Genomic DNA, 16,787 nt, shown 5'->3' on the forward strand with positions numbered 1-16,787 from the left:
CATTCCTGAGTAGCAGGGGATTCTGGGATGTATATGTTGACAGAAAGCCAGAGGTGTCAGTGGTTGGAGAGAGCAGTCCCTAGTTTTTGATCTTGGTCTGCGCTCACCGATGATGCCGCTGTCTTTGCTCTCCAGGGTGGAGCTGGGGCTGGGGACGGCCCCGCAGGGGGGCGGCCGGCTGGCACGGCTGCTGATGGTGGAACAGGGGCTGTCCGTGCTGGGGGAGGTCGTGCTGCTGGTCAGGGTGGAGCAGGGACTCACTCCTTGGCTAGGTGCAGTACACTGGTGTGGGGGGCGGGGGAAGTGGGAATCATTAGTATGACATCATCACCATGACACCATCATTATGACGCAACCAACATGACATCATCATTATGACAGAACCAACATCACATCATCAGCATGACATTTTCCGTATGATATCATCACTATGACATCACGAGAGACTCAGTTCTGCACACATAGAGTAGTCTGCGAATCAGCTACAAAGGGAACGGTGTGGCCCCTAATTTGTTCCTAGTGCACATGCGACAGCACTGAATCTTTGCAGCCATGTTAGTACCAGCTTTCTGAACAAACGAAACCAAGTACCTTGAGCTCCCCAGGGGGTTCCTCTCAGGACTTGGGCCTAAGGTTTTGCGACCACGTTTCCCTATGCGACTGCGGCACAGACCACATGATAAGGGTCTGACCTGACCCACTAACATCCTCTCAGGCCGCGCCATGCAGACAAAACACTCACTCTTATCTCTAATGGACCTGGGTGCTACCAGAGCAAGCCCCAGAAGGCAGCTGGCCTGCACAGTTCTGAGACAAATGCATGCGAGGTCTCCCCCATAAAGAAACACTGACTCTCAGCAAGCATCGTCTGGGCCAGGCCAACTTAATATTCTTTTCAGTCTTGAAACACATTTTCTCTAATCCAGTCCAAGATGGAATTTAAATAACTCAGTCCAGCCAGTACAAAAAGAAAAAAAAAAAACACAATGTTCCGCAAACCAGAACAAAAACATTAGCAGCATTCTTTGGCAACTAACACCGTGTTTTTTTTTTTTTTTTTTAGATGAACAAGGTCGAGGGGGCAGCTGTCAGCAGGTAACTGCAGGCATGAGGACAGACACACTATAGTCATGATTCTCCACTCTGTAGCCTCACAAGCAACAAGCACATCAGACAAACTGAGAATCGCCATAAGCCTGATCTGAGATCAGCCACCGGTCACCTGCAAACAGGCAGCACATGTCCGGCACATTAAAACGTGCCTAGGAGACTCTTATCCAAAGATTATTAAACAACTAATCTCTCCTTCAATGCTTTAATCATTTATCTAGCTGGATAATTTTACAACAGTGCAACTCCCTCCTGTGGGTTGGGGCCGAGTCCGGTTACAAATCCAGGCCTTGAAAGCTACTTGTTCCGGGAGGGGGTGAGGTGCTGACAGCAGGCGTCCATCTGGGACTAAACCCCACAGCATTCCAGACAACTTCAACCGTTAACATCCGATCCGGCTAGGAATGGAACAGAAGCCGAGCCTCCATCAGCCAGGAAGGGGAGAAGGCCGCGAGCTTCAGCTTCAGCTTCAGCGGCCCGAACGCAGGCCTGGATGCGCATGCAGAACTTCTGAAATCTACTGAAAACGGCTCATTGAGCACAACCTTCTGCCGAGGCTCCTTGCTGATATCATCGTTAATAAAGGAGTCTCCGGCCTCTCGGCACCAATCAGCAGAACCGAACACAAAGACGACATAACTGCCCCCGCGCCAAGGCGAACCGACGAGCACCCGGCAACGACGGAACGTCCAGCCTACACAGAACCGCACGTTCCCCTGCAGAAGCCAGCTTGAGACTCAACATGCAACCTGGTGTAAGAACAGACTGGAGACTGATCCCAAAACAGTGAAACAAAGTGTTACCTATCAGTGCAGAAATTCTCTCTCTCTCTCTCTCTCTCTCTCTCGTGCTTGATTCCGCAGCAGCAACATCTGCAGGTTGGCTAGGGGGGGCATGTCCAAAATACCTTTTTCTCATTCCTGTCCTCCATGGGTAAGCCAGCAGCGGCCGGGATGCCCTCTCCCAGTAGGAATCCCAGCCGGGTCATCAGTTCCTGAGTGGCAGGTGAGGAGGCGGAGCTCAGCTCCCTCTGGGGGCGTGGCTCTGCAAGACAAATGGGCGGGGTTAGAGACAGTGAAAGCCCTGATGACCACACCTGAGAGCACAGCCATCTCATCCATGGGGCAGGTCAAGGCTGTGCATTCAGCACACACAGAAGGCGTCCTCCAATGACCACGGTTCATTCGTGAGAGATGCCCGCCCTCCCATGCAAGCCGGCCAATAGTGGGGTTTTGTGAATGGTAACTGTCCACCACATGGGATTTTACTGCCAGGGTCTCCCCTCTCAGATGACCCATGGCCACCCCCGCGTCCAACTGATGACAGTAGCAAACTGTGTGTCAGCAGGCAACCAGGGCCCAACACAGGCCAGTGCATTGCTGCTTTCCATTTGAACTCTGAAGTTCCCAGTCGGAAATTTCAACTGGAATGCCCCCTAAAGTTGGGATTCCGAATCGGAAAATCGGAGGAACCTCTGCAACCCCGACCTCAGAATCCAAGATGGCTGCGCCCTTCATCAACAGAAGTGAGAGCTTTAGTTACAGTAAAACTAACAGCCCTCACATCTTTGGTTGATCTTGAGGGTTTCAGTGGCAGCCTGGCCCAGGAGAGTTAAGGCAGCGCTGGAAAATAATGGTGGCCAAACAAAATATTGACACTTTGGGCACAATTTGGACATTTTCGCTTAGGGCTGTACTCACTTTTGTTGCCAGCGGTTTAGACATTAATGGCTGTGTGTTTAGTTATTTTGTTAAACAAGCTGTAGACCGACTACTTTACATTGTATCAAAGTGTCATATCTTCAGTTTTGTCCCATGAAAAGATATAATAAAATATTTATAAAAATGTGAGGGGTGTACTCACTTTTGTGAGATACTGTATATACTGTTTATTAGCACTTAAGTCTTATTTATGGCTCATTAAATCAGTCGTACACTCAGAACTGTCCAACTGCCATCTGTGGACATGTTGCTATGGTGTTTTATGCATAAAATACCATTTATACTGGGGTACCTTAAATCAGACATGTTGTGCTGGTTTGGTACTGGTGTAGCTGGTGGACCAACATGGCTGTGCTGGTCTTCCTGCACATGAAGCTGGTCGATCAGCACCAAAACACATCATACGCTGGTATAACCAACATGCATTATACTGGTTATGCTGGTAACCAGAAATGCTGCTCTACGCTGTTTTTTCAGCAGGGGTCCAGGTAAGCAAGAGATCCTGCTTTTGGAAATAGTTCCTGCAGACCTACACTGCTTCTGGCCGCCTATCTCAGATGTCCTGCAGACCTACACTGCTTCTGGCCGCCTATCTCAGACGGTTTTCCTGCTTAAGACGGGCCTGGCAGTCAGGACGACGTGAATCTGGCCTGGGCGCCAAAAGTGTTTCGGACCTTGCAGTAGGTTTGTGAAAAGAAGTGACACAATAAAATGTAGTTTTAGGTGGTCTAATCCAGTCCACACTTATATAGGACACGGCTGTGTGCGCTGTTCTGAGTGTCCTTATTTCATTTGCAAAAAAGATCTGGGGGAAAAAACTAATTTTATGTACTTTTGGCACAAGCCGTCACACTCAGGGTAAACCCAGTAACAATGACACTACAAAACTCATACCGTAAAATACCTCACCCCGGGGTTTGATGGGTGCCTTGTCTTTGAATAAAGGTTCAACAGGTTAACCTGACAGCCCGGCAGCAGCCTTCACCCAATCAGAAATCAGTTAAAATGTGTTACTCGGCACTAGTGATTCACTGTGCACCAGTGCAGTCCACTTAACAGTGCTAGCTGGGTGAACCGATCTGCTAAAACTCCAGAACAACTGTCAGACAGTGCCGACCTAAAGCGATCCTGGGAGTTGAGTTAAACCACACTACAAATACACAAAGATAAGTCACAGATCGACCTTAAGCCATACTCCCCCCAGAGTCATGGATCCCCCCCCCCAGAAACCAGGCTGTTTAAACACAGCCGTTTACACTGATCATATAAAAACATCGTTCGGCCGCTGGGGACACTCAAACCCAGATTAAATCGATGACAGAGGCCGCTCAACCTAATTGGAATAGTAAGAAAAAAACAGAAAAGGAAACTAAATAGCAGACTGATGGTTCAATCCCACATTGCTGCCAAACAAGTTGGGAAATAACTGTAGTAATTAATGCTCTATTTACGATGCAAGATGGAGGTCACCACATTACATAATGGCCTCATACTGACTAATTCCCTCCTTTAGTCTGTGGTAGGAGTAAATACACACCTGAATCACGCCTGAGCTCCACCTCGTCCCTCGTGCAAACGGATCAGTCTCAGTGATTCACGCTGTGCTAAACCTACCATCATCCCAACACCATCTCTCAGCGCCACCTACTGTCCCTGTTGCCAATGTGTAGATGTCATAAAAGGCCGCAGTTGCCAGTCTAAATATCATGGCTCCAAACCAAAGCACATCATCGTTTATTCTGCTTGTATTTCGTTTTGTTTAGCTCCACCTAGCGTTACTTCTGTAAGGTCAAGGCTGTGCCCCCCCCCCCCGCACATCCCAAGTGGCGCGTTTTACGCTCAGGAACAAAACCTTTAGTCTCATTTCACGGCTTCTAAAGGTCACATCTCGGGATCTCTCGTTTCCGGCTGCCAGTAAAATCGTTTCCCCGACCCAACAGCCTGGCTTTGTTCCTTTCCCTGTATTTCTGCCCCCCCCCCCCCGAGGCAGAACAAACAGACCACAAGCACACAAAGTCAACATTTGCAAAGTCAGATAAAGGGTTAGTGACAGCGTGAAAGACTACCCCCCCCCCCCCCCAAACTTTGAACCCCCATTTGTGGATAAATACAGACTCTTTGTGTTAAGAGGGAGGGGGTGGTTCTCAAAACATCCCCATGGGGGGCACGTTTGCACCTGGGGGATTTGTACAGTTGGCGACTTAAGAGCACAGTGGCGAATAAAACACATTAAGGTTTTCGTGGTCGATGGATCCTGAAGAATGTACGCTGAATGACACGATCTGAGGCAGCAGATGTGACAGACCGGAGCCCTTGGGGCTTCAGCATTCACATCAGCGCTGGGGCCATGGTCTCTTTCCTCCGTGAAGGGAACCAATTTTCTCCAGGTGGCTGATGTTGTGAGGAACCTTTATTGTTTCTGTGACTGAAAAAAAAACGTCAGACTCCAGGGTAATCTGTATGGAGAAAAATGGCTGTTCTTTGTGGACGGGACCAGGCTTGAGAGTCTCATTGAATTAATTAGTGAACAGAATTAAGCTCTGGAATGCAACATCGTATAAAGTAATATAATGGAATGCAACAAGAGGGAACCCACGCTCATCCCCATGCAAACCGCAATCTAGCTAGTGTGCATTACAGGCAGGCCATGCTGTCCTTACAGTGCAGGGCGTGGCCTGAATGTTTCAGATCTAACAGCGAAAATATGTGTCTAGTCAAATAAAATGCTAGGGTTAGGCTTCAAGCGAAATGGTCTATGTTTTGAGAATTTCAATTAATAATGGTTCAGGTCCTAAGTTAGTAAGTTGTTTTTGCTCTCCAAAAATGAGCTAAACGGGGAAGCGTTTGCTTCCGAGACCCTGGGTGAACATTGTTTTTTTTGTGCCAAACAAATTCTTTGGAAATTTGTTCAGTGGAAGTAATTGTGTACATATGTATTTTAATCCATCAGTTCCAGTTCATAAAAGCGGAATCTTACTTACGGGATACCTTTGAAATGAAGCAGTTATTGTAGCGACGAGCAATTACCAGCAACTACGGTAAGTCACGGTTTAAAAAGAGGCCACACCGGCAGTGCAGCAAATGAGTGACCACAAGAGAAGACACTTCTTCAAGGATGTTGAGTTCATCGAGACCTCCAAGACAGGCAGCTTACCCTCAAAAACCAGCAGGGAAAAGGCACAGGCTTCAATTCAAAGGCACATTAAGGATTCCCTCGACAAACAAAGAAAAGGATAAGTACCATTTTCTAACAAAAGGGGGTGTCGTTGTTAACTAATCAGGCTCAGTCACCTATGGTTCAGTATTCAGCTGTGACCAGAACATAGACTGTACAGCAGCTGTAGAAAATGGGGTGAACAGAGGGTGCAGAGCAAGAGGCAGAGCAAAAAAGGTATTCGCTGACCCATTTACCATGGCCTGTACAATTAGGCAGTGAAATAAAACCCGTGCAGCAGAGAGTTGGGTGAGAACAAGCAAGGCTAATATTTACACGGGACAGAAATCAGGCTGTGGTGTGGAGGCACTCGAGTCTGGCAGATAATTACAGTAATAAGTGTGTTTACCGGCATATAATTAAAGGCGGGTGTGTCCACGGGGCTGCAACAGCTATCTGCACCACCACTGAGCCCCCCCCCCCCCCCCCCCCCCCCCGCTCCCAAGACCTCCGGCAAAAGCACGACTGTTGGTGTACAAGGTCAGGTGAAGGGTGAAATCCCCACCTCCCCGCAGAACGCAATTAGCGTTTATGACGCCGTCTGAGAGGGATGGAAATGAACGAGCTGCAAGAACCTTGCTGGAAAACAGAACGAAGGGATAAGTAGGTGGGACAAAACTATTAGCATATTCTGAGCATAAGAACCTTCTAGAAACGAGGCTGGTGGCCACACCTCTGAACCGCAGAGCCCGGTCTTCACTTCGCCATCGCTCGGACCTCTCCGGCCACACCCACCACCTCCAACGTCCTCCCGTCAAACAAAACTTCTGGTCTAACTCCTTAAGTGCCGGGTTACCAGCTGCCCAATTACCGCTGACCTTTGACCTCATTTACGGAAGAGAGGCACAAAACATGCGGCAATCGAAGCGGTTTGATACGCAGATATCGCTAATGATAGTGTGCGCCTCCGGTTATCTCCTTAAATCCCTCATCGAGGTTGGTGGTTTCAGATGTAATTTCAATTTCGCGAAGTTTACGGAGGGATTAATTGCAGCCCTCTGTGGAGATCGCTAACAGGGCCGCGCAGAGGCCAGAAGTTTCTCTTAATTAAAAGGATGTTCTGCCGCGAAGTTTAGCGATTCCGACATTGACGGTGCAGTTTGCGCTAATTACAGCCCCCATCTCTGAGTCGTCACGGAGACCTTATTTTCTTCACAAAAACAAAGTCAAACATGGCGACCTCTGGCCCATCGCTGCCCGAGCTGCGTATCCACAAAGGCCCAGGGGGTGTGCTGCCCCTCAATGCAAGACCTTCGGTCACTTTCCCCGTGAATCACAACACTTGCGTCAAGATGGCGACGCAGGTGATAGCAATGAGCGGATATTTAAACTTTTCATTTATACATCCAAAGTTATGGCCACTGCCACTTCTAGCACAGTGCTGGCAACACTGTCCTCATTACCGTAATTCCTCAAGTACGCCGCACCCTCATCATTATAGTGCCTGTAGAACTTCCTGAGAAGCCACGCGTGGGAGCCACTCATCTGCTGCCCCGTGTGGTGACTGTTATCGCAGCGATCAGCATTCAACGGAGGCCAAACTCTCCAGAGCGGGTCATCAGAAATGGGCCCCAGCCATCTGGAGCTCCTGCGAAGCAGGGTGGGGTTTGGACTCCTTAGAAGGCTGAGATGTTCCTATAAGCACCACCAGGCTAACCCCCCGCCTCCCCCCCCCCCCACAACTGGCGTGTATGTAGGTCTTCCATGTGACAGCGCAGCTGGCAAATCCAGGAAACGCTAGCCTGCTTTAAAGGCAGAGCACTGGGGAGGGGGCGCTTCATTCCATCCACGACCCCAGGGCTCGCAGGCCTCCGGTACCTTCCCCCAAAACGCCAGCTCGGATACGCCGACGGCAACAGCTGAGCCCCTAACGCAGGGTGTGAACATCTCACACCGTTAGAACCACACAGAACAATCAATCCCGTGCCTAAAGGATGATTAAGCGCACGTTCAAACCCATGTTTGTCACCAGGTCAGCATGGACTTGTGTGTGGAGCGTGTGTACACAGGGAGCGCCTGGTTCAGAGCAGAGCCGTACTTCGGCACTACAAAGGCGTCATGCTCCTTGTTGGGGTGACAGTTTGGACAGGAAGGTCACAGACTCCTGTTTCCGGGCTCTTTGTTGAAAACTCCTCCCAGATTCCTCCAGATTCTCCTTCCTCAGCCTGGACACATCCTGAGGTGTCTAACGGCTCGGCCTTCACTCACTCTCTTGGATGTCTGGGCATTATGTGTCCTTCACATCAGCCATTCTCTCCAGGCACGGTGGCCACCTTCCCACAATGTCTGGTGACCCAATAAGACTGGGAGGTGGGGATGCGTACCTCTTACTTTACTTACCTAAGACAGTGCAGTGGTACCCCTCTGCTGCCTGATTTTACCTGACGACACCTGGAGCACACAAAACTCTTAGTATCTCTCTGAGGCTGTGTCACGGATCTTGAACAGATGACCAAACATCTCCGTGGCATCATTCAATGGTCTGCAGAAGACCATGGTGCTGCAATATGGCTCAGCACTTCCATGTTAAGGGTGAGCTGTAGAGAAAAGCTGGTGCAATGCAAATCATGCACAGAGTGAGCACCTCTGTGCTATGCTATATGTGCACCATTCAGGATTCTGAGGATCTCCCGGTAGTTTAAGTCCTGCTACCATTCACAGTAGCCAAGATCAGAGTTGCAACATTCCATGCTTCTGATTCACTGCAGTGTAGCAAAATGCTACTTTTGCCCCAAACCAAAAAGAGTATGTGGGCTGGTACCTTGTCGAATATGTGTGACTGGCTGGGACCAGTCAGCCTCAAACGCCAAAAGGCAAAGAGTCACAGAGGTGTGACATACTGCAAAATCCATCAACCACGTCAGTTGTTCCTTAACTCTACTTGAAAAACTTCGGAAAAAGCACTTTTGACATCAGTATCCTAAAAGCTCTGACTGTGAGAGAAGTTTGGGAGGGGGGCAGAATAGTGTGATTTAAGAGGTGGGAAGCTGGGAGAAAGTTTGCTAGCTTATTGCCGGTCGTTGAGATCTCACCCATAGTATAGCTCCCTATTATTCAAATCATGGTCCTCGACGTCCGAGCACTGCTGGTTTTCTAGCCTTCATTTGCCTGTATGCCAGGTGTGAAGTCTCTGACCAATCAGGAATCAGTAATTATTAAACTAGCTACTTGGGAGAACTGAAAACAAGGCCTGGATTTGGAATCGAGGTCCAGATTTGAAGAATCCTGGTATAGCTAATATTGCGTTCCATTTAAACTCGCGAGTGGAATTCTGACTCGGAAAGTCGAAGGCACCTCTGCAACCCTGACCTCAGAATTCAAGATGGCTGCACCCTTCATCAACGGAAGTGAAAGCTGTAGTTATAAACTGTTTATTAGCACTTATATCTTATTTGTGTTTCATTACATTGATCGTACACACAGTGCTGTTCAACTGCTATCTGTGGAGATGTTGCTATGGTGTTTTTATGCACAAAACACTGCATAATGCGCTATCAACTGCTAACAATTGCTAACAATCAACCTGGCTAGAGCTGAGGCCTGTTTCAGAAAGCAGGTTTTCTTGTTATGCCAGACAACTTGTCAGATTTATGGGATTCTGGGCTAAATGTAAGTGAACAAAGATAAAGGCCGTTTAAACTGGGGTACCCTAAATCCAACAAGTTATCCAGCTAAGCAAGAAATCCTGTTTTTGAAACAGGTCCTCGGTATTGCTACATGGCTTTCCGACTTGCTGCATTGGACGCGGTTAACTCAGGTGTGACATCATTCCCAGCTCTTCTCCAAGGTAAACGGGATGCAGCAGAACTGTCAATGGAGTTGACCGTCCTGCCCGGATCCCACAGAATGATGCCATTGGCTGTCTTATACCAAAGCCCCGATCCTTCCAGCCATTACTAATCTTTCGTCACCTCACGCCGCGGGAGTCTGAAATGATGGCCTACAGTCGCTACAGCGTCATGGTTGGCCTGGCACTAACCTACTGCTGGCACTCAACCTGGCAGAAGGGTAGCCCCACGGCCATGCCCATGCAGTCGCGGCCAAACGGCAGCCACACCAGGAACTCGGAGCTCGACCGCCTCCAAAGTGATCCACGAAAGCCGGGCGACAGGGAACCATTTTACACTAATGAGGAACGTGCACAAGGCTCAGCCCTGGCGTGCAAATCACTCTAACATGACACACTTACACGTCAAGACCCAACTTCGGGAATATCTGGTCAGACTACTGTCTGATCCAAACCCAATGGATCCTTTGCTTGTTCCTATAGTACCCTCATGTATACAGATAAAATTGCAGCAAAACAGCAAAAATGAAACATCATAAAACAGAGACTACATCTCAACATCTACATCATGAGAACCTCTCAGCGCGTGCACACACACACACACACACACACACAGACACACGCGCAGCCAACAATAAACATCTAGCAATAAACAATCAGTGACCAGCGGCGCCTCACCATCAGATACTGGAAATACCGACGATCTCAGCAGACATGGAAACTAACAACGAAAATCAGAACATAAACACAGAAAGCTCATCCCCAGCTCATGGCTGCATAACTGAGCAGAAACACAAACTGTGTGCGTGCGTATACACACACAGACACACAGACAGACACACAGACAGACACACAGACAGACACACAGACAGACCTGAATCAGAGCTGGGGTCCATCTCTCCGCTTAACTTTTCAGAGGATGAAAATCAGGTTCATGCATTTCAAGGCCAGCTCTCCATGACAGCTTGACCCCATCACTGGGCTATGCTGCTCTTTACACACACACACACACACACACACACACACTCACCATTGTGGGCAGTCTCTGTGTGCTGGGCCACCTTCCTCAGCGCAGAGACGATGGTATCTCCGGGTATGCAAGGGCTCTCCACGTACTTGGGCTTCCTGATTGGACCTGTGGGTAAGACGAGTGAGCGAGCAAGCAAGAGAGAGAGAGAGAGAGAGAGAGGAAGAGAGAGAGGAAGAGAGAGAGCAAGATCGTTGAAGAGGGAGAGAATAGGGAAAAAAGAGTGAAAGAGAGAGATTAAGTGAGTGGAAGAGAAAAGGAACAGAGAGAATGAGCAAGAGAGAGAGGAAGAAAGAGAATCTATACTGGATTAAATGCTTCCAGATGGGATGTGGGGTAAGGAATCTGACTCCCAGTGGGGCTGGCCTGGCCCAGCACGGCCCGGCCCGGCTCTCCTGTCCCCGTGATTGTGCGAGCATGCTGCACGGAGTCCTGGTATAAGACAGCAGGCTACAGGACGGCGAACAGCAGCAGGAAACCACGGCAACTGATCACTGGGGAATGTCGTGACGTGCGTTTGTTTGCACCGGTTTGTTTGCTGGTGGGCCTGCGCGCGTGCTTGTGTTTGTGTGTGTGTGTAAGACCCATGTTCATGCCTTCAGGGACACTCTGTGCCTCTAACTCCCAGGCGGGCTTCACCATTCAGGCTAACGGCCTATCAGAACCGCCGCTCAGAACTGCCAGTCAGAGACTCAACGGGCTGAGAAACTCCTCAGTAGAGAGGATCAATCCATTCTGCCTCATAGGTAAGGCGTCGCTGCGCTCCAGACTGCCCCCGCATCCTCGCACCATGGACTGCGATGACCCCCCCCATCACCCAGTCCCTGACAAGCTGGCACCAGGAACCAGAGCTCGTCCTTCGGCGCCGCAGATGGGCTCACCGTGAGAGCGAGGCGCCGCAACCAGTAACGACCCGTTAAATTATTTGCCGCGAAGCCGGATGACGCACGACACGATTGGCTATGGGCAGCTGGTAGCCAGGCCGCTCCCCCCCCCCACAGCCCCCTGTGTGGGACTCAGCACGTCCTACCTCCCCCTAATGCGGTAAATCAACCCCCCCCCCCCGAAATGGAACGACCCAGTTCCACAACACAGGAAAATGGACAAGCTTTGAGCCCCCATGAGGTCTGCAGTTAAAAAAATAATACTGAAGTCACACCCCCCCCCACACACACACACACACACTCAAACACTCCGCCTGACTCACTGTAGGTCCAGACGACGTCGCATGGCTAACCTAATCGTACCATGGGGCGTGGTGATGCGATGAGCTGGTATCCCTGTCCCGTTCTGATCCGTACCTCCCAGTTTGGACTGTCTGGGTTCATGTCCCCAATCCCAAAAGAGGGACACTGGAGCTGGGCCTCACTGGCCCAATAACAACTTGATTTATGCTGCCACCTATGGACACATACAGTGAAGTGCAGGCTACAGGCGGCCCACTGCCGACCTGGATGGGGGCCCGCAGTTATGCAGGGACTAAAAAGGTAGTGTGAGGTAACAGAGGTGAGTGTGGGGGGGAATTAGTACAAACAAAAATACATGAAGAGAGGATCATGGGAAACAGTGGGAGGAGTCTGACACTGTTTGGGGAAAATGCTGCATAGGCAGACATGCAAATTCAGCTAATATGCTAAGCAGCCTGCCCCCATAACCTACCGCGATGAAACCTGCGTGGTTCCGCTCAAGGAGCACCGACGAGCTGCTGACTCGGCATACGTAACGTTACCCACGGCGGCAGCACCCTCCACTGCAGACTGGGTCAGCGGTAACTCACGGCCTCTGTGGCCAGCAAGCAGAAGCCCACGCTGTACCCTTTCCCTATGCGAGGCGGATGTTGTCTCTGCGCTCTGCCAGTCAGGCTCTACTGCTGCCTGTAGATACTTTGCCTGCTTAAAAGATTTCAAGGACGACGGTTAAGGCGGTAGGGAAAGAAGGTCTGATTAGGAACAGAACACTAAGCTTCTGAATGAATTTATTTTCTCCTACATAATTAACCCTTTGGGGCCCCAAACGGAGCCGGGGAAAATGGTCCAGTCCTAAAAATAGGTCAACTCCGTAGATGGAGATGCTTCTTCACAAAGCACAGCTTAATATATGCTGCTTTAATGACTGGGGGGCACAGAAATCAGAGCTAGGCTAACACTGGGCCCCACTATCCCGCCCGGGCTTATCAATGGCTGACACTGTCACCCCTCCATGGGGAGGTGGAAACGTGACGGGGGCCGGCCCCAAGCTTCACCCCTCCTTCTCCTCTTCTACATGAGAGCCCCAGACAGTCAGGAAAGTGCTACTGTGCTAAGCTACGAGGAGCTAGCACCCGCGTCGCCAAAGGCGTGGATCTCAGATCCAGACTCCGCAGGTAAAATACTTACTGCACATTTACCTTTACCATTCATTTCCATGACTGATGGGTCTAATTCAATAGGACTTACGGGTTGCCAGCTTACACACCTGGAAATCTGACTGGGTTTTATGTTAACAGTCTTGCTCAAGGGTACAACAGCAGGAACGTTAATGACTTTAACCGCTTTCAGTTGCCTTAATTGCCATCCCATGCTAGCATTAAACATGCCAGAATGCAGAGGGCTTAACGATGTTTGAGTGATGGACTCAGATGGATGCCATGAAGTCAGAGCATGTCTCCACCCCCCTCCACCCCCACCAAACTGGATAATCCAGCACCACCAATTACCTCCCGATTGGGCCTGGGGTCTCGTTATGCAGATACGTAAATTAAAAGGAACGGCAAGGGGGCTCCAGTTACTGCTGGGGGGGAAGCAAATAGGTGTTTTATCTCCCCCCTGCAGTCATATGACTCATGAGGCTTCAGAGTTCTCCCATTAGGCAGCAAAGCCAAATAAATTAGGACTCATGAGGATATGAACTCCACACCTGCTCCTGTCGTCCTGGGTTAGACTCAGTGGTGTCTCTGTGGGCTGGGGGGGAGACAGCTGATCTGCAGCGATATGGGGTCCCGGTATTACCCAGACAGCCCCACGTGCTACGGGGTCCTGATGTTACCCAGAGAGCCCCACGTGCTACGGGGTCCCGATGTTACCCAGAGAGCCCCGCGTGCTACGGGGTCCCGGTATTACCCAGAGAGCCCCACGTGCTACAGGGTCCTGATGTTACCCAGAGAGCCCCACGTGCTACGGGGTCCCGGTATTACCCAGAGAGCCCCACGTGCTACGGGGTCCCGGTATTACCCAGAGAGCCCCACGTGCTACGGGGTCCCGGTATTACCCAGAGAGCCCCACGTGCTACGGGGTCCCGGTATTACCCAGAGAGCCCCACGTGCTACGGGGTCCCGGTATTACCCAGAGAGCCCCACGTGCTACGGGGTCCCGGTATTACCCAGAGAGCCCCACGTGCTACGGGGTCCCGATATTACCCAGACAGCCCCACTTGCTACGGGGTCACGATGTTACCTAGAGAGCCCCACGTGCTACGGGGTCCCGGTATTACCCAGAGAGCCCCACGTGCTACGGGGTCCCGGTATTACCCAGAGAGCCCCACGTGCTACGGGGTCCCGATGTTACCCAGAGAGCCCCGCGTGCTACGGGGTCCCGGTATTACCCAGAGAGCCCCACGTGCTACGGGGTCCCGGTATTACCCAGAGAGCCCCACGTGCTACGGGGTCCTGATGTTACCCAGAGAGCCCCGCGTGCTACGGGGTCCCGGTATTACCCAGAGAGCCCCGCGTGCTACGGGGTCCCGGTATTACCCAGAGAGCCCCGCGTGCTACGGGGTCCCGGTATTACCCAGAGAGCCCCACGTGCTACGGGGTCCCGATGTTACCCAGAGAGCCCCACGTGCTACGGGGTCCTGATGTTACCCAGAGAGCCCCGCGTGCTACTGGATCCTGATGATACCCAGAGAGAGCCCTGCAGGATGCATGCAATCAGCTTGCAATGTGACCTGAGCTGCGATAGCCCCGCATGGCCAGCAGGGGTCTATTGCTGGTGTGATCTGGCAGGGCCACCCTACTGCCGAGATCTGTGAAGTCATGGCTGTAAAGAGAAGCACGTGTCCGGCACAGTGGCAGTAAGCCGGGCCCATCACTGATCAAAGGCTGCGTGGTCACCGCTAGCGACACACTACTCATTAGCGTGTTTCTCCCATGACCCGTGAGACGGGGTCCTACCAAAAAAATGGCTGTTTAGGACCCGTCAGAAAATTATTCACAGACTAAACAGGGGTGCAATGTGAAGGGAGGAAACACAGATTCCCATTAAAGGCCACTAATGACTCGCCTCCTGCTGAGCCCAAGGCTGCAAGGGGAAGAGGGGCTCAGTCTGGGGGGCATAGAGAATAGCCACGCCCCCAGAGGCTCCTGATTGGTCATTAGGGGCTTTCCAAACATTCCACAGATGCCCCGGTGACTCAGCCTGACTGGGAACCGTCAAAATCGCCACAAAAAAAGGTCAAGCAATTTTGCAGCATGTCACACTACTTCCTGGTCAATAGCCTGCAGATGTTCGACTGGAAAAGTGAACAGATTTGGGGTCAGGAGTCCCACACAAAGAGATCCTGATTCGTAACCTTTGAACAGTACACAGAAAGAAAAAAACAATTAAAGGAACGATGGAATGAGAAGTAAAAGCACATTAATAACAGTACCAAACAAGAATGATATGTTATGGAGATGTGGCAATTTACCGTCCTGAGTTCTGTGCTCAAATTCTCTTCCGTTCTATGAAATAGGAGGTTCCCCTGAGTGCCATAACTCCGCACCCACCCACCATTTTCATTGACCTGACAGAGAGGGTCCATTTCCCAGGTCTTCCCCAAAAGGACTGCAGTGATTTTCTACCTTGCGGCTCTGATATTCAATCTGAAACCATCTTTACCTTGTACTTCCAGCAAAGTCATTCCACACAGAAAAAATAAATAATTTTGACTCCGTTCTTGGTTAATAGGAGTCATGCTGAAGTCTGACTCAAGCCCGCTGACCAAGAAGGCACACAGAGCAGAAATGGAGTCCATTGTGGTTAAGATCTGTGAATTTTCATGGGGAATTTAACCAGAGGATGTGATAGAAAATCAGATGAAAATGGCCGACTGAAAGCAATTATGTCTGAGGGTTTGTCTGTTTTGAACAGAAGGTGCCTTTTCACTTTGAACGAAAAACACCCAATCCCCAATCGAAACATCACAAGACAAAACGAAACAGAGTAATTAGGACGGCCTTTTCTTACCCCAGTTACAGGCTGACGAAAGAGCCGGCATCGTAAGAACAAAGACGACTGGGCTCTGATTTTTTGGAACAAACACCCACAGCCTCTTAAATGTAGATGAAAGATTTCCATACATTTGAAACAATTCAGCCGCTGGAATCCTGCTGAATCTGAACCAAATGTCTGTAATCACTGCGATACATGCTTGACCATAGGAACAAGTGGAAGGACCATAAGCAGGTTGGAACGAGCACCAAAGATGTTAAACAGACAAAGCCAGGGAACTGACTGCAATTACACAATACAGCCAAATGTATGTACACAGCCCTATTAAGCAGAGGAATCACTGACACAGGTGTTTAATTAAGCACAGTCTCACAGTCTCCTGTAACAAACATTATCAGCAGAATTGGTGCTTGTACAGGAGAGGTTAGTGACTTCCCACTCAGCACCATCATAGGACGTACATACTTTCCAACACATCAGTCAGATTTCCTCAAGTGAAGTGATTCTGAAGATCAAACAGTCAGGGAGCCAGTTCAATTGCAGAGTCAGCCACACGATCTCACAGGAAGGGACCTGATCACCCAACATCAATACCCAACACAAATGGCTACAGATTCCCCCAGCAATGTTCCAATATCTAATGGAAAGACTCCCCAGGAGAGCAGAGGTGATTATAGTAACATTGGGCTGACCGACTTCATATTAATATCCCTGATTTTGGAATGAGATGTTGGACAAGCTG

General features: G+C 50.1%; 1 protein-coding gene across 3 annotated transcripts in view; it reads right to left on the reverse strand.

The window, feature by feature from the left end:
• The window catches only part of LOC111858297 (protein TANC1-like), an 84,661-nt gene that overhangs the window by 38,762 nt on the left and 29,112 nt on the right, over nt 1-16,787 (reverse strand). For 2 of the 3 annotated variants that reach the window (XM_023839944.2, XM_023839942.2), the window contains exons 4-6: nt 10,863-10,967; nt 2,018-2,154; nt 108-282 (exon numbers count right to left, since the gene is read on the reverse strand). In XM_023839944.2, the coding sequence (XP_023695712.2) occupies nt 108-282; nt 2,018-2,154; nt 10,863-10,967 (417 nt within the window). The remainder of the gene's footprint in view (nt 1-107; nt 283-2,017; nt 2,155-10,862; nt 10,968-16,787) is intronic. The other variant, XM_023839947.2, reaches the window with a different exon arrangement.

This window comes from Paramormyrops kingsleyae, chromosome 16 (assembly GCF_048594095.1).
Source record: "Paramormyrops kingsleyae isolate MSU_618 chromosome 16, PKINGS_0.4, whole genome shotgun sequence".
Classification (NCBI taxonomy): domain Eukaryota; kingdom Metazoa; phylum Chordata; class Actinopteri; order Osteoglossiformes; family Mormyridae; genus Paramormyrops; species Paramormyrops kingsleyae.